The sequence below is a fragment of the Papio anubis genome, chromosome 4 (assembly GCF_008728515.1).
Source record: "Papio anubis isolate 15944 chromosome 4, Panubis1.0, whole genome shotgun sequence".
NCBI lineage: Eukaryota > Metazoa > Chordata > Mammalia > Primates > Cercopithecidae > Papio > Papio anubis.
This window is the reverse complement of record NC_044979.1, coordinates 75473226-75492367: the sequence shown is the minus strand read 5'-3', so window position 1 is coordinate 75492367 and position 19142 is coordinate 75473226. Positions and strand designations below refer to the sequence as shown.

Sequence of the window (19142 nt, the reverse complement as noted above, 5' to 3'; positions counted from 1 at the left end):
GATAGAGTTGGAACTTAAACAGGCACAACTGACTTGTTTGTTTATTTGTTAAGTAGACACCTGGCTTAGACAATTAGGATAGCATCAGGACTTAGTAGTAGGATAGCATCAGGGCTTAGAATGTATACAGCATCACATTTAGTAAATGCTTGTTGAAATAAAATTGATTCGCTTTGTTCAAGACACATAAGGAACCCTCACACAGTTCCCTCCTGCCCGCTGTGAGTCACATTCAGCCAACTGCCACCCAGCACAGGGCTACTCACTTTCTGTGAGTGAAAAGTAGCTCTTATAAAGGGTTGGAGTATTAGAGCAATAACCTACTTATGAGCGTCTCAGTCTCAATTTTATTAATGACTTATTCTGTGACCTGAAATGGTCACTCAAGTGGACTTTCTATCCTACTTGCAGGTAATGAAAAGGTGGCAGATAACTGTTGTTGCCTAATAGTCTTAGTATGAGGACACTAGGCTGAATGAGATATGTAGGCATTATTCAGGAACACAAATTTCTTGACATAACTGTGGACTTCAAAAATTGTGAAGCTGAAACATTTTAATCTCAGGATAAACCCATTATTTAAGCTAAGGTACTTTTGAGAACAAATATGATTACTTCATTGAGGTATTCACACCAGAGTATTAAGACATTTTGGTTTTTGAAAAATCCATGTGCTTTCATTCTTTATCAGTTGGATAGTGTCTATTATAGTTAAGACTAGTCTATTAAATAATCTTTATATAAAATGATTTTATAGAAAAACTATTAAAATAAATGTCTTGCACAGAAAAGTTATAATGGGACAGAAACTATTATTAAACTCATTTTCAAGAATGATTCTCTATAAGAAATACTTTGTATGACCTTTGTTTGTGTAACCTTGTCAAGGTTACAGGGTTACCTGGACAATTCAGGTAACATCTTGCTGCTCCTCTACGCTATAAATAAGAATAGAAGCTATTTCAAAGAATTAAATGTGGTAACACATGTATGTTAGCAGAGCAGGACACACAACAATCATCTGATAAACTTTAGCTAGTATTATATTCTTCTTCTTATTATTGGCACACTTGAAGTATCAGTTGCAGAATACGTTAACAGCAAGAAAAAAGCTCTGAAAAATCTCATATTGTTTTGTTCTACCATTAAGTTTCAAGTTTCTCTCAATTCATCTCTATCGTATCTTCCTGAGAAAACAGCAGAATATAAATAAGTTCAATCATTCTCCATCTCAAACCTTATAAGACTCTCAGAAAAACCTATCTGATCTCTAGCAAATCTATACCAACATCATGCACACAAGCGTGTGTGTGCACACTTGCACACAGACGTGTGCATGTGCACACCCACACAAAGCAACGTGTCGTTTTTAGTGAGATTCTCTATGAATTTCAATAACCATCTATAGATAAGGTTCATTCTTTAAATTATATTTTATGGCAAGCATTGCTATAACAATAGGAATGTTGCTTAAAAGCATGAGCCTAGCAGGCGGGCCGTGTGGTTTCAAGTTTCAGCTCTACAATGTACAATTATTTATCTTTTCTAATCCTTGGCACCCTCATCTGTAAGACCTGCTTTATAGGGGAAAGACTGTAGTTAAATGAGGTGCTGCATGTAAAACACTCAGTGCAGGGTCTGTCACCTTGTCAATATTCATTAAATTTTAGCTATTATTACTCTTCATTACAGATGTTGTATTTTTCATCTCCAAAAGTTCTATTTGGATCCTTTTTATATTTTCCATTTCTCTCTTCTTAAGGCTTGTGTTTTCTCTAAAATTTTGAGCACATAGAGAATATAATAAGTGTTTGAAGTCCTCATCTGTTAGTTCCGTCATCTGTTAGTTCCGTCATCTGTTAGTTCCCTCATCTTTGTCATTTCCCAGTCTGGAAATACTTTGGTCATTAAACTGGTGCAATCATAGGACTCACCTTGTTTGCTTCTCTTCTCTCAGGGATGAGAGTCCTGTGCTCCCTACTGTTCAATGTCTAAAAATTGCTATTTCACATTTTTTGTCCGGTTTTCTAGTTGCTCAGGGTGGGAGGATAAATCCAGTCCACATTACTCCATCTTAGCCAGAAGTTGAAGTCTTTGGCTATTATTATGTCTGAAAGTCAGTCTTACTTATAAAGCGGTCCTCAACTGTAAGTCAGATTAAAAGGAGAAACAAATGTGAGACATTACAGACGGTACAGGTTTGTGTATGTGGTTATAGGATGTTATTAAATACATGTATCAATTTAAGCATGCACCATTTTCTTTTTCTTTTTGTTTTTCACTCCTGAAAACATTTGATCTTTGAATTATTGACACTGGGCCAATCTTTATGAAAAGCCACAAGTTAGGAAGCTTTCTATAATTTAAAATCCTGCTTAAGGTGTGATTAAGGCTTTTGTGAATGACTTGGTAAATTAAAATTTTCCTAAAAGAAAAAAATTTGATTTTCTTTTGTTTTTTCTGAGCCATGCCATCCTCTGAATATTGAAAATTAGATTACTCTTACATAAATACATTGCAACTGTAATTGAACAACCTATGAAGCTGAAGTATTAAGATCCTCCCAGTGCAAGGTTTAATTTTTATTACACAGAATCATACTAATATTAAGCATTATTACATTGTTTAACCTTAGATGAATTCATAGAAAGTGTGTGTATGACAGAGTGTGTGTGTATAGGAGACCCAGGAAGAATATGCACACATGACAGGGAGAATTAAGCTCAATTTCTTGCTTAAATAAAGATTTTATACTTGTTAATATGTTATTTAATCTTCAGGCTGAGAATTATAAATCCATGAGGGGAAATTGAGGAATTCAGACTTTAAAAAATGCCCTTGAAATGAAATTTAATCACTGCATTTTGAGGCACATAAAATATACTACAAAGTGTGAGATATCTCTACAAAATTTTTATTACATAGAAATCATTCAAATGAGAAACACCTCCTAGATTCGCAAACTGTAGTATATATGTCTAATAAAAATTACTCTTAAAACTTACGTTTCCCCTTTGAAACATTTATTGTTCCTGGAGAAAGCAATATTTTTTTCTTATTCCTAAATCTGTCTTCTATTAAACTAGGGAGTTCTATAAATCGGTAATAACCTTTTAGATATCAACCTCTTCATAATTATGTCCTCCAAATCCAGGTAATTATTTACATATTTTATACAGAAATAAATAGGAGAAAACATATGTTCCATTTGATTGGGGGGAGGTATAAAAATGTAGATTGTTTTTTCAGCATTTGTGAAGTTTGGCTTTACACTCTTTTATATTACATTTGAATAATTAATTTATTTCACACAGAGAAACAAATACATCAGATGATGCTATGCAGTTCTGAAGGAAGAACATGTATTGCCAGGTAGGAACTGACATGGATTGTTTCAATATATGGCTTTCATTAAATATAATCCTCTACATGAGTTAGTATACCTTGAGTGTACTATGACTATGATTTTAACTATCTAACGAGTCAAAATGAATGTTTGGTTTTAGTCAAATCGAGCTCTGGGTATTCTGATGCTTTTGCTGTATTTCTCAACAGGAAGTGGGTAAACTTCCAAACAAGAATGATCTCAGATTAAGAAACAACACCAGCATCTCGAAGGCTGTCTGTTTGTACAATGAAATGACAGCAAACAGAGAGGCCTGCAGCTGTTTTCCTAGATGCCTACTCTGGGTGCCAGCCATCTGTGTTCATTTAGATGGTGTATGTGTGTGTAGGTAGGTGAAGGGAGGGGGAGAGACAGATCTCAGGTTGCAGGTCTGAGTGTGGTCTCTGATACAGAATGAAACCTCTGCCTGGTGCCTCTCAAACAAGACCCTCATCTGCTGGTCTCTCCAGAGAAGTAATTTCACCAATACCAGCTGCAAGGGGTATGTTTTGTGTTTTCTTTATTCAAAGTGAAAGATGTTAAACAGAAATTTTCAGAAGCACTTTTGTTTGGAAGAGGGGAAAGGAAGATCACGGGAACTGGAAAACATCCATGAAATTAGCCCTAAATCATGGCCAATACTGATCATTTCCTGACAAGCTGTCTATCAACCAAGCCACAACAATAGTTTATTCAAGGTCCTCTGGTGCTGACAGTGATAGAGTATTGTTAATTAAATGTTGGTATAATGGTGGATATTTTTAAATTTTAACTTTCAGAACTGCAGTAGTGGCTAGAACAGCACTCTACTATCAGGAGTCCTCAAAATACATTGTTAATGTCTGCCTTACAGATTGCATTAACAGGAATTAGAAAAATATCAGTTTGAAGTAAAGTCCCTGAGAGCTTATTTGACTCACCTAAGAGCAGTGAAAGAGAACAGAAAGTAGAGATGCTTTCAGTCATGTTAGCTCCACATTTGGTATTTATTTGTGAAAAAGTCTATCTAAATACAATGTCTATAAATAGGAGATGGAAATGAGCTAATTTGGCTGCGTGATTTTATTTATTCATTATTCATAACCAAAAAATTCTGGTTGCCTTTAATTAATGTTATATTTCACAACATTTCTATGGCCTGAAATATCATTAGAATATTCTTCCAATGCTATTCTCCCGCCCTCTCTCTTTCCCTCTTACTCTCTCTCCATCCCCTTCTCTCTCATTATCTCTCTGAGTTTTTGTAGCTCTCATTTATCTGACCTTCTGTGACATATTCATAAAATTTCACAATATTTCTATGGCTTGAAATATCATTAGAATATTCTTCCAGTGCTATTCTCCCACCCTCTCTCTTTTCCTTTTGCTCTCTCTCCACCCCCTTCTCTCTCATTATCTCTCTGAGTTTTTGTAGCTCTCACTTATCTGACCTTCTGTGACATATTCTGGTCTTAAACTTGAATTGGTCAATGTTGTGATTTTAACACCCATGTGCTAATGTAAGAGGAGGGCATGCCAGATTCTGGGGTTAACTTTCTGGATGTCATGTCTGCTTACAGAAAAATGATTTGTATTCCCAACTTAGTGTCAAATTATCCATTTATGAAATTATTATAAGGTGTAAAACTGTTCCTCCTAAGCCCTTCTCAAGGAAAAAAATCTTTTTATTAACTGGACAAAAAAGCTACTTGAGAAAAGCTCCCAAAATTTATAGTAGTAAGAACATTTCAAATTTCTTAGAATGCTGTGTTTCTAGGGTTTGCATGTAATCAAAATGCTTAGGAGAAGAGCAGGAACACTTATTAAGTATTTCACATATTTTGAGAATTATTTAAAATGAGAAACAGACTCACCTGGGTAGCATTTTGCCTTGAAAATTCACTGGCCCGAGTTTGTACGCCACAATGCAAAAGATGCATAAGGAACTATTTAAGCTGAACTCTTTCTATTCTGGTATTTGACAACCACTACAAGAGATTTCTTCCTGGGTATAAAGCAGTTTCTTCCTAAGGGCTCTGATAAACTCTGTCTCTACCTTTTGCAATTTGTGTCTTCCTGTTACTCTGTCTTATTTCATGAGCCAGCAAGCACATATCTGTCCAGACTCTTAGGATTCTCACAAAAAGTACAGGACAAAGATCCAATACTCAAGAAGCTTAGCATGTGGTTAGGGGGAAGCAAAACTAATACATGTAGGAAATAAATGGAGAACCTATATGTTTTGAAGAGCAATAGGAAATGGTTTTGAGAGATTAGGTGAGTAGAAAGCAATGGCATAGATTAGGAAAATAGCTTGGCTTATGAGACTAACACTGAAGAGAGCCCTTCCAGTAGAGAAGAAGGCAAGGAAGACATGTAAAATAATGTTGCACAGATGAGAAGGAATCAATTCATTTACTACCTTGAACTTAATGTCACTGTAGATTCTTGAGTGGGGAGTGACATGATGAAGCAGGTGTTTAGGAAAATCACTCTGACAATGATATTGGAGGTTTGGTAGGAAACGGTCTGGAAGCATGGAGCTGTATCAAGCAGCCTTTGGAGTGATCCACAGTGATCAGACTTGGGCTGAGGTTATGGCAGAGTTAATGAAAATAGCCCAATCTTGAGGATACTTTAAAGAAATAAACAATAGTATATGACAGACTATAGGAGAAGGGCACTGGTAAATCATCCAAGGTGACATCATGATCTCAAGCTTGGAAAGCTGGAATAACGCTGGTATCACCCAGAGAAATGAAAAAGTTGGTAACTTGGATAGGAAATGCATTTTCAAAAAATTGTAAAATGTATTTGAGAGTATGGTAGCTTCAATTAACATTCATATATATGTGTGTGTGTGTGTGTGTGTATATATATATATGTGTGTGTGTGTGTGTGTGTGTGTGTATATAACATTCTAGGCCAGGCATGGTGGCTCATGCCTGTAATCCCAGGCCAAGGTGGGCAGATCACTTGAAGTCAGGAGTTTGAGACCAGCAGGGCCGGGTCAACATGGAGAAACTCTGTCTCTACTAAAAATACAAAAATTAGCTGGGTATGTGGCTCCAATCCCAGTTACTCGGGAGGCTAAGGCACGACAACCACCTGAACCCAGGATGCAGAGGTTAGAGTGAGCCGAGATTGCGTTACTACACTCCACACTCCAGCCTGGGAGGCAGAGTGAGACTCCATCTCAAAACAAACAAAACGTTCTAATGCTCTAGCATTCTTACTTTTGAATATACAGCACAAATAATTGAAAGTAGGGATTTGAACAGATATTTGTACATCCATGTTCACAGAGCAGCATGATTCACAATAGCCAAAAGATGGAAACAACCAAAATTTCCATTAAAGGATGAAGGAATAAACAAAATGGGGTGTACACACATACACACCCACACACACACACCCACACACACACGAATATTATTCACCCTTAAAATGGAATGGACGAGGCATAGTAGTTCACACCTGTAATCCTAGTACTTTGGGAGGCCAAGGCTGGTGGATCGCTTGAGCCCAGCCTGGCTAACATGGTGAAACCTTGTCTCTACAAAAAAAAAAAAAAAATTAGTCGGGCATGGTGGCGCACACCTGTAGTCCCAGTCACTCAGAAGACTGAGACAGGATGATCACCTGGACCTGGGAGGCCAAGGCTCCAGTGAGCTGTGAACACACTACTGCACTCCAGCCTGGACAACAGAGTGAGACTCTGTCTCAAAGTGAAAGAAAGGAATGAAGCCCTGATACATGCTAAAACATGGATGAAGCTTGAGGGCATTATACTAAGTAAAATAAGCCAGATACAAAAGGACAAATATTGCATGATTCCACTTACATGTGGTACCTGTAGTAGTCAAATGCCTAGAGACAGGAAGTAGATAGAGTTTATCAGGGGTTGCAGGGAGAGAGGAATGGAGAGTTACGGTTTAATGGGTACAGAGTTCAGTTTGGACAGATGAAAACATTCTGGAGACAATGGTGGTGACTGTTGCAGAACAATGTGAAAGTACTTAATGCCACTGAAATCTATACTCAACAACAGCTAAAATGGTTAAGTTTATGTTATGTATATTTCCAAATAGAAAAATGAGTGTCATAAAAAAAAAAAAAGGCCATGTAAACACTGAGGGCAACCCAAATAAGGGCTTCCAAGAAACAAGTGGAATCTGTACACCTGAATTCAAACTTAGGAACTGCCACTTACTAGCTGTGTGCCTCTTTTTCTTGTCTATAAAAGGGTACGATGATGAGAACTAAAAGAAATAACATGTAGCACTCCTTTTGTACTTGGTAGGTGCTCCATAAATATCAATTTTCTTTACAGTTAAAAAAATTATTCTTCAGTTTGAACTTTTTCCCTGGACAGAATTAGACTTCAGATATATTACTGTGGATCTTTCATGCCAGAGAATAACTTCAAAGAAGAGGTGCAGCCGCTGTCAGAGAGCAAAGACGTGCCTGGCTCATGCAGGAAGGGCACCTCTTTCCTTACGCAAAGACTGAAAAACAGGAAAACGTAGCAGTAAATATGGGACTGCCTTTGTCTGGCAGCTTCCCTTCCTGCCTGTGCCTCTAGCCCAAATCCCAGAAACATCTGTCACATACACTTGACTGTGTTTGGTTTTTATCTTAAAGAATCTTTATGACTAAATAAACTAATAAGACGTGAGAAAACTTTCAAGTTCTCAGAAAGTTGACAGTTTGCTCAGAAATGCCCTGATGATTTCAGTCCTCTCAGTTCCTTGGTAGAGAAGGAGGTTCAAGGTAGAAGTAAGACAATGTCACGTTAAAAAGCTACCACTGCCTCTGGTTAAGAAAGAAAACTGGAAATTATCATAACTATTAGCATGTGGTTAGAAAGAATTTTTAAAATATCATAAATGTTACAAAAACACTTAGATATTTTCATGACTTGTAAAACATTATCATGTTCCTGATTAATATAAGAAGAAAGTTTTTTAATCAAAAAGGATGTCAAAGCCAGAATCCACTGATGAGAAAATACTTCCAAAAATCTAAATAAGTAACCAAACCTCTCTGCTTTAAAAGAAAAAAAGAGATACCTCTGTAAAGCAGATGCAGCAACACAAAGCGAGATACATGAATTTAGACATTCATTACATTTGTATACCCCACATCAGTATACTTAAAAACTGCAAGTAATCTCAGAGATCCTGTGTGCTAGAGCTGAGACCAGAATCCAGGGCTCCTAATCCTGAGTTCAGTTTTATGTTCCACTGTATCCACTGCCACTGCAGGGGGTCACAGAGTGATCTTCAAAGAACCCCCCAAAACCTCCCCCATATCCAATATTGGCATAATGGATCCAAAATAAAGCCATCTGGACAATTTTGGTTGTGATCCTGAGATGCCACCTCATCCAAAATAAACCTCACTCGCTCTGATTTCCAACTGACTGACAATCCACACCACACCTTCCAATGTAACCACATGTGGCTTGGGCTTGTGGTTTGCATGTGAGTCCACCCCCACGCCGACCCCATGAATAATCATCTCTCCAACTGAAGTTCAGACGACAGGCATCCTGCCTCCTGCTTTACATCGCAGGCATTTTAAACAGACGCCCCTGTGGTCTTAATTCCTGGAAAACAATCATTTACACTGTACAAAACTTAAAACTCTAGGGAGGCGGTTAAGTAATTTAGCATTTTTGTTTCATGTGAAAATATTATTTCCAGTTCATAATGGTAAGTTCAAAAACATTGTTTCTTATCATTAAAAGCTCTCAGAAGTGTGTAATCTGGGCTATTTATAGGTATGTTCCCTATAAAATGCCCTGAGGAACAGAATACAGGTCTTTCTACAAAGAAGTACCTTCAATATCTTTTGTTGTTTGAGGAAAAGGTCTTTAATTTAGAGTTGAATAGTCATAGAGATAAACACTTTAAAGTCCTTGGAATCTGCAGTTAGTTTAACAAGCTTTTAAGACAAATGAGGAGTGTTTTTCATCTGTAATGTTGTGATGACTGTGAATTGGAAGTAGAGAGTATACGGCTCATCCATTCAAGAAATTTTTTTTCATCCCATTCTGTTCCAGACTCTTCAAGGCAGTTGGACACACATGGATCTGGCCCTCAGGGATCTTACAGTCAAGTCAGGATTCTGTACAGGATTGAACAGTGTCTCCTCACAATACCCCTGCACAATTCATGTCCACCAAGAACCTCAGAATGTGACTTTACTCAGAATTAGGGTCTTTGCAGATACAATTAAGGCGTAAGTTAAGAAAAGGTCATACTGGATTAGGGTAAGACTTAAATCCAGTCATTGTCATCCATATGAAAAGAGGAGAGGGCGCACAGACATAGATACACACGGGCCATGTGCATGTGAAGGTGGAGGCAGAGACTGGAGTGATACAATTACAAACCAAGGAAGGCCAAGCATTGCTGGCCACCGCTGGAGCTACAAGCAGCCCCCTCCCAGGAGCCTTTGAGGGATGGTGGCCTGCCAACACTTTGAATTGGTTCTTCCAGCCTCGACAACTGTGAGAGAACAGATTGCTGTTGTTTTAAGTCACTCAGTTTGAGGTAATTTGTTACAGCAGCCCTAGCAAACTAATACAGGCTCCATCTTCAAACAGTCTGATTTAATTGGCCTGGGGTAAACTTAGGCATCAGTATTTTCATGAAAGCTCCCTAGGTGATTCTAATGTTTTAGAACCATCATTCTAGATTGGTAGCTTTCAAAGTCTTCATTAGCATCAGCATCAACTGGGAACTTATTACAAATGAAAATTCTCTGGCCCCACACAGGCTTCCCAAATTAAAAATTCTAGGGGTAGGGCCCAGCAATCTGTAGCTTAACAAGCACTCCAAGTCATTCTGATGCCACTAATGTTTGAGAACCATTGTTCTGGTTGATAGGGGATCCAGGGAGCAATGGAAAATAATCAGTGAACAAGAATGGAGCAAAACCAATAGGCAGGCATATTTTAGAAAGTAAGGGAGGAGTGTTCATGTGTTCTCCTGGCGGCATAGTGACAGTACACCTGAAAACCTCAACATCATGCTTGGTGTTGCTTGGAGGTATGTGTACAGTCAATCATCTTCCAAGTGCGATTTTTGAAGACATACTATTTTTAAATGTGAGGGTGGCCCTGACAATTTTCTTGCTATTCAGGTCTATAGCCACCCAGACTCTACATTAAGATTGTATCTGTACGCACATCCCAGGAGGCAGAGAAGGAGGGCAATCTGAACACCTCAGATGAAAAACTTCATTGAGGCCAACTTCTTTTCATTCAATTATTAGAAAACTGGCTCCCTTTGCCACTTTTACCCACAGCCCAAAGAACAAAACAGGCCAATACATTTCATTTTGGCATGGAATTATGCTCTTTGCCAGAATCAAGCTATGTGAGGCTACAGTAACCACTAAGGATGGGGTAACTGGAAATTGTCCCCCTTGATGAAAAGCCTTGGTAAAATCCACATGGCTGGCAGTTGATACAAAAGAAAATATTAGATGTTATTTTTTCAGAGATGAATGGTTTAAGAATCCAATTTAAATATTTTTATTTGTTTGCTTGATTTTCATGCTCCTGACCTCAAGCAGAAAGGCTTCCCTGGCAGCATTGACAAGATTCTTTCTCAAGTTGCTTGCATTGTAGTCACATATTCAGCTCAGCTTTCTCTTATGCCTTTATGGCCATAGTATTGCATTGTCAACTTAAGGTACCATTTCCACAAGCATCTAGGTAAAAAGTACTAATTTTTCTTATAACTCTTTCTCTTACTCGATCTAGATTTAGAAACTACCCTGACAGAAAGAATTAACTTCTCATTTCTAACCAGTACAAGAGAAATTATTAAGTAGACCAAGTTTGTCTTTGAAGTCCCTTTCCGTTTCTTTTTGGGGTGCTCATCCCATGCACCCAGTGCCCACAAGCAGACGATTGCTCAGGACTCCCATCTAATTGGAGTGGTCCCTCATTTTTCAGATTTTTCTTCTTCTCTCATGTCTCATAGTACATTGGTCTTGTGGATTAAGAAGACCATGCTCTCCCTTGGTTAACAATAGGGATAATGGGTTGATGATTGCTATTTGTTAATTAGCTGAGGTTACCCTTACTAGATAAAGTAATATTTTAACCCACATGAAGTACAGATATCTTCTTACAAGAGGAAATGTGAATGATAAGAACAGCAAGCTCTTGCAGACATAGCTTGGGGACATCTGCCTGGGGTCCTTACAGAGTTGCCCCAACTGGCTGGTAGCTCATTGATGTCAAAATCAGCTAGTATGTTTGTTAAATGAAATGTAGACTATTGCATTCCACCCTAGACCTTCTGAATCAGAGTCTCAGTGCTTGGCACTCAGGACTCTGAATGTTAACAACTCTCCTGATTATTTTTTGGTACACTGGAGATTGAGACTCTCTGGTGTCATGGAAAGATCCCCACATTCAGAGTTGGCAGGCCTGATTTTTAATCTCATCTTCACCATGTGCCATGTAGTCCTGGGCAAGTCGTGCCTCTGGTTTTGGGATTTAGTTCCTTTACTGTCACATGCAGGTAAAAATACTTGCCATGTCCACCTTAGAGAATAGTTTTAAGGCTCTAATGAGTTAAAGCCTCCAAACTGCCCTTTGTATTACAGGGCTGGCACTAGAGTGAGGCGAGTTGGACACTCACCTTGGGGCACAAAATTAAAGGGGGTCCCAAAAAAACCCATAATCAAGATAAATGATATTTTAATGCAATATTTTAAAATAAAAATTAGTGCATAAAAGTCCATAATGATCAAAACATCAACACTTGTGATGTTTTGGGTTGGTGTTACTAATTTTTTTCCTTTGGCCTCAAATTCATAGTATAGCATGGCATTGTTACTAATATTTATTTTAAAATTTGATGTTGTGTTTACTGTAGATATTTTGCACTAGTTTTGATTTTTAAAAAGTGCTTTCATCGAAATATTATTTTCTTGATTAATTGATTACTGTGTGGTACTCCCTTAAAATCTGCACCTTGGGTTAGTAACTCACTGGTCTCTCTCTAGTCCCAGCCCTATAATCTAGAATAGGTTGTGCAGATGCATGTTGTTTTTACCAGGCTTGGACTCTCTCAGCTCCAGCGTTTCCTCAAATAGTTGCATGCTCACGTCAAAAAGCCCTGCTGGCATCCTAGCTAAATTCTGCTTGTTGAATGGTGGGAATGTGGTCCTAAGAACATGAGGCAGGCATAGGCACGCGCACCATGCTTTTCAGGGGCCTCCCTTTCCCAGGGGCACAGAAGAAGAACTCTTCATTGGGATATTTGGTGTGAGAACCAGTTTAACTGGTGTAACTGGAAAATTTGCCTTTGTTTAAGGAAGAACTCCTCCTGCAACTACACACCCATCCCAGAAAAGTTTGGATTTGCAAGTTGCCTCATGTGTAGCTTTTTCTTTCAAAGGCTACTATTATGTACCAAGGTTACCAAGTCCTCTTGTGCTGGAGGCAAGAATAAGTGACACCCAGATTGGGTAGCTGGTAACCAGGGGGTGGAATGATTAAAAAGAGGCCTGAGGGTCGGGGAGAGGGGTGATCTACTGAGCAGAAAGAAGCCCCTGCTCTTACGCTGTTTTTGGTTTCCCCACCTCACTCAAGGAGGCTGCTTAAAATCCAGTAATGAGAAGACACAGGGCCAGGTGGAACAGGTGCCCACCTCCTCACCTCCTGCCAACCTGAAAGGTCTAGGATAATACCTTCAACTTCTTTTATAGGACCCCAACGTTTGTGCAGTGTTTGCTGTACAAGGAGGAAAAGTGGGAAGAAAGCATGGCATAAAAAGGGGGAGGAGACCCAGCATGAGAAACCCAGCTCAGCAGGCCAGAGGACCCTGGATCCATGAGAGTAAGCATCCGGCCTTCACAAAGCAACAGATAAACTTGGAGATGCCCAGCTCTGGAGTGACAACAGAGCGAGCCTGGGTGTGCAGGTAAGCAGATGACAGCCACAGCAGGAAAAAAAAAAAAAAAAAAAAGGTAGAAAAAAAATTAACTCTGTAAGTCTTTGACACCAGATACTAAAACTAAAGACCAACCACATTGTGACATTCTCAACCATGATCTTTACACAGGATATTTTCCTTTCTTCCAATTCTTCCCTGGTCCATACATAATTATTTTTAGAATAAAGTGTTATACAGCTTATCACATATCAGAAAAACCTTGTGGCTGTGGTAAGTTAAACAATGTCCCCCTCACCCCCCACAGAAAGTCCACATTATAATCCCTGTATACTGTGAACATGTTAGCTTACAGAGTAAAAGAGATTTTGCAGATGTGATTAAGAATGTAGAGATGGGAGGCCAGGCATGGTGGCTCATGCCTGTAATCCCAGCACTTTGGGAGGCCGAGGCGGATGGATTACAAGTTCAGGAGTTCGAGACCAACTTGGCCAACATAGTGAAACCCCATCTCTACTAAGAATACAAAAAATACAGGGCATGGTGGCATGCGCCTGTAGTCCCAGCTACTCAGGAGACTGAGGTAGGATAATCACTTGAACCCAGGAGGCAAAGGTTGCTGTGAGCCAAGATCACACCACCGCACTCCAGCCTAGGCGACAGAGTGAGACTCCACCTCAAGAAAAAAAAAAAAAAAGAAGGTAGAGATGGGAAGATTAGCTTGATTTATGTAGGTGGGCCCAGAGCAATCACCAGGGCCTTTATAAATGGAGGCAGGAGGCTCAGAGTGAGTAGAAGGAGTTGAGAAGATCAAAGCAAGAGGCTGGAGGGATTGAGAGAGGGGCTTCTAGAAGTCGAAAAAGTCAAGGAACCCCCTGAAGCCTTGAGAAGGGATGCAGTCCTGCTAACACCCATGTTTTAGGTTTCTGACCTCCAGAACTGTAAAAGAATCAATTTGCCTTGTTTTAAGCCACTAAGTTTATGAAGATTTGTTACAGTGGCAATAGGAAACCAATACAGTTGGTAATGGGTTAACACTGGTCATTCTGACTTTAAAAAATTTAGCCTAGAATTAATAAGCAATGACCTTGTCTTGCAAGTAATTTGGTGGCAAATGTTCAAAGCTGGCAAAACATTTACTTAGCTGTGTATTTGGAGGACCTCAAAGTTTGTTTGAGCTGAACATGGCATAGTGCACAGGCCTGACACTTTGGCAGCACCCAGGTCAGTGCTATATACTATGAGGCATTTAATAAATGCTTTTTGTCAGTCTCAACAGGAATAACAGCTGACTGTGGGTTATGGTGTTCCCATTTCCACCAGGGTAAGACAATTTAGAAAGTTGGATTCCAGAGACTTGAATCATGAAATCTAATATTTACAGCTCCACCTCAAGAAAAAAGAATTGGGCAAGGTAATGGAACAAAGATATAAATGGATATAAATGAGTAACTTTTCTATATGGTGAGAGGATTTTTAAGGATACCAATGAAATGGAGTCATTTGGAAGAGTTAGGATTTGGGAGGCACTTTTTGGTAAGTGAGTGGAATAACTCCTTGTCAATTCTATGCTGGCTTCTGCATCTACTTGTGGCTGTGCCTTTTCTGTTCATAATGGTTATGGCACTGATGTGTTTATACTTTCCAGTGGAGTTGGAATCAACAAGGTTTATACACACACAGATCATTCAAATCCATAAAGCCATGCCTATGATTCTCTTCAGGTATTTACTGACTTAGAGTGAGGCACATGTAGCCACACTTAGCATTTTACCTTATGGTTTCTGGCTGTCTTCTCTGGTACACATGAAGAGCCACTCATTCATCTTCACAGTTAGAGAGATGCCACAGTTTGATGTGTCTTTGAAAAAGAACTTCACTCTATAGAGAGTTAAAGTCATTGTGGTAGATGAAGTTGAAAACAGGCATATGATTTTCAGATTCCTTTCTGAGCAGCGACCACAGGCAGGAAGGAGAATGTACTCAGTGGCTACATGAGTACACTCTGTAGGGCATAACCTCTGGACCTATTCTGCCAGCGATTGCATCCCACATTGCCACTTACTAGCTATCTTTTCTTGGGGAACTTACTTAACATTTGTACCTCAGTTTTTTCATCTCTAAAATGGGGATGATTGGATCTACCCCACAGGGTTGTTGTGAAGATTGCATAAGTTAATATGCATGAAGTGTAATCAAATGATTCCTGGCCCACAGCGTTTATCATTCTTCTTCATGGGTCCCTGACTCTTCCCACTGCTCCACTGAGCCCTGCACCATCCTTGGTGCCAGCACTGTGAAGATTGTTCTTGCCTGCCTGGCTGCCATTTGGGTGATCTCTACAATCTGGCCCCAGCAGAAAGAACTTGCTGGCAGCATATCAATAGCAGAGATGGAAGTCTGGTCATATGGTGTCCACATCTATTGAAGTAATCATGCTGATACCAGTTATCCCTGGCTCTCTGTCTTCAAGGCACATGGTAGAACTATACTTCCTAGCTTTCTGTGTGGCTGGGTGGGTCACATGACAAGTGCAGACAGATGAGTTATGATTAGAAGCATTTAATTGTTAATACATATTCTAGTGGTCTTTCCTTCCACCATCACAACTGACGATGTTTCAGACAGTGACTTCTCCATTATGCTGGTTCCAGAGTGAAAATAGAGCCCAGGAGAGTCCGTAGCTGATACAATATGGACATGTAGGGTGAATGAGAAAAAGCTTTTTTTGGGTTTAGCATCTGAGTTTTGATGGTTTGTTACTACTGCAGCACATCCTTACCTATGCTAACTAATATGATTATCATTGACTAACCTGACAACAGAAGAATCTTTCCACTTCTACTGTGATGAAGAACAGAGTTTTACCTGTTATATCTTAATATTAGATAGCAGCAGCCTCTGGAAATAATTCTATCTCTACCACTTCTTACCCATGTGGCATAAAGCCGGCTACTAAACCTCTCCATATTTCAGTTTTCCCTTTTAAAAGTGGGAATAAATAAGACCTTTCTCGTGGAGTTATTGATCAAATGAAATAATTAAATAACGAGTATTTAAATTTTAAATTGAAATGAAAATTCAAATGAAATAATGCCTATGGAGTATTTATTCAGTCCATAATATCCTCAGTAAACAGTAGTTGGTCTTACTAACACAAAGGAAATTGACAAAGCCATGCCATTTTTCCAAAGCAGTTTCTAGGACCATATGATCTCAAAAAATCCCAGCTTTCCACTGTAAATTTGAGCTGTAAACAGGTTAATCCATTGCAATGGCCTGTTCATCCTTCTTGTTAGAGTTTAGCTATCAGTCATCTTGTTGCTGAGAACAAAGCCAGCCCAGTTGTTCGTAAGCAAGCCTCTACAGAGACAGAAACTGTCTTGTATTTATTTGAATATCCTCTACTGCATCTAACACTGTGCCTCAGCTATATTTCTGGATCTTTATTTGTTTTGAATGCTTCTTATGTTTAATTTCTGCCATCTCCATTAGGAAAACAATGTAATCCTTCCTCCAACGCTCATGGTGTAAGCCTCCATGACCGGGCAACATTTGCCCCCATGTTTAAAGAATGTAGTTCTGTAAGGTTGGTTGATCATCTGACAGGAATTCCTGCACCAAATGGTCAGTCAGTGAAGATCTCTTTCCATCAGTAACTTTATCAAGAAAGTAAGATACAAGGCTGTATGTAAGGTATATTCTCCTATGTGAAATCAAGGGACAAAAAATAACTGGAAGGAAATATTCCAAAATGTTAGCAGTAGTTTCTCTCAGAGTGTGATGTATACATTTGGATGGGTGATATATAAAGTACTTTTCATACACCTGGGCAAGAGATGTTTTAGAGGGCTCCACATACCACAATCACCCACAAATAAATGTATTAAAGAACACACAGATGCCTTTATCACTCAGGATGTAGCACTCAGAGCTGGTCCAGCATAGTCTATAACACTTAACATCACTCTCATGACCACACTGTTCAGGTCCTAGGGAAATGTACCTCTGTATTTCTTCCCTGTATCCTTAAAAGAAAAGCTGACCTAATTTGAAAGTTGATAAAAATCAGGGATTATAACGATGTTGCTTCAGAATTCTTGGAGGATGTAAGAGAAAAATAGTACTGAGTTATGAGAAGAACAAAACTTACCAAATTCCTCCCTGAAGATAACATAAATGCAATAGATTCTTTTACAACAAAGTGTCATTTCTCAATAATGCCAAGAATCCTTTTTCATGCTTCTCTTCTTGTTCACATTCCTGGTTCCCATGCTACTCAATTAGCATAATATTCAGAAAAGTTGCAGATGGTGATTTAGGAACACTTTGTAATATTAACATTTCGTATTACCCTTAAATTTGCATGCATGCATCATATGTGTATCATGGTACCAATTCTTTATATTGGTAACTAGGTGGACATAGAGTGTTTACAATGTGAATAGTGTAAAATTAAAATGTTAATATATGAAATGAAATTTTGGCATATATTAATTATAACTTGAATTTTACCTTTTAAAGTTAATAGATCATTTTGAATATTTTAAAAGACTTTTGTAAACATGTAAAAAAACTTTTAGATTTTATTTTTCTATTTAATTTATATATTCTCATTAAAATATGTTTAAGTATACTTTGAATATAATTGCAATTTTTAAAGCCTTCAGAGAATTACAATGAGTTGAAAACAAATTATGTAAACATATTGATTATAACAATGAAGTAGTTTTTCTGAAATAATGGCAAGAAAACTTAATTGGTGGAACAAATACAAATTTATAAGTTATGTATGCATTTTATTACTCATTCAACCATCACAACCCATAGATAGAAAAGCCAGATGTGTGCAATAATAACTTTAGCAGACATTTTGCCAGCCCTCAGATATATAAAAACTGTAGTTTTACATATATCCTTTACTTTTTGTCACTATAAGGTATATTTGTCAAGGTAGGAGGATAAAATATATTTTTTATAATAGTTTATAATAAAGAACTAAAATCCCCTCCAAGTGTCAGCTTCAACAATCCCTTTGGGTCTATTTGTTCAGACTGGAGTGTCCATCCAGTCTCCCATTCCAGACGAAATAGAGATTAAAGCCCAGATCGTCCCCAAATGGCAGCGTCCCGGACCTTGTGGCAGGACAGAAAGAAGGCAACCTGCAGGAAGTGACTGATTCACCATGAAACAGTGGTTTCACCAAAAGAGAGACCTCCCAGCAGCTCCAGGCCAGAATTACAAAGTACTTTAAGAGCCAGTTCCACAGGAAGAGGGCCAATGATGTCCCCAGACTGACATGGTACAAAAGAATAGCAGAAAGATACAACCATGGGGAAAATTGAGCCCCACAAATAATGTCTCTTGTGGTGAGTTTCCTTTAGTTTCCCCAGCCCCAACACTCAGATATGCTTAAGACACAAAGTCCTTGAACTTGACAGACAGCTGAGAGCATCGATTGTCTCAAGAGCAGAGATTCTTTGGAAATGATACGGTGCAAACACTGTCAAATGGCTCCCTTTGCATTGGACTGCAATCTCCAGCTATAAAGGCTGCCAGGACCAGCAGGGGCAAAGCTCTGAGCCATCCCTCAAAACACCAGGCTTCTGCTGTCTGAGGGCTCCTGGACTTCCTAAGGACAGAGGCCTAGGAAGCCCAGGTTTGGGATACGTTTTTTCGGAGGAATCCCCAGGCACAATACTCAGAGAAACAAGCAGCCAGTGAAGAAGGTTGTGCGGCCCCTGTTGGGAAGGTTACTAAGCAGGGGGACCTTAAGGTGATCTCTGCTTTTTTTTTCAACCGTCTCTCTCAAAGCTTAGCTGGACAAAGCCCTGCTGAAGCCGGAGGTGGGCCCA

General features: G+C 38.9%; 1 protein-coding gene across 1 annotated transcript; it reads left to right on the top strand.

Moving 5' to 3' along the window:
• Window positions 1-375: 375 nt before the first annotated feature.
• Window positions 376-17737, top strand: SEM1 (SEM1 26S proteasome complex subunit). Its single transcript, XM_031665856.1, is given in 5 exon segments — window positions 376-411; window positions 13103-13317; window positions 14672-14698; window positions 15524-15578; window positions 15580-17737. Coding segments are annotated over 5 exon segments (474 nt in total). The 3' UTR covers window positions 15721-17737.
• Window positions 17738-19142: the final 1405 nt, after the last annotated feature.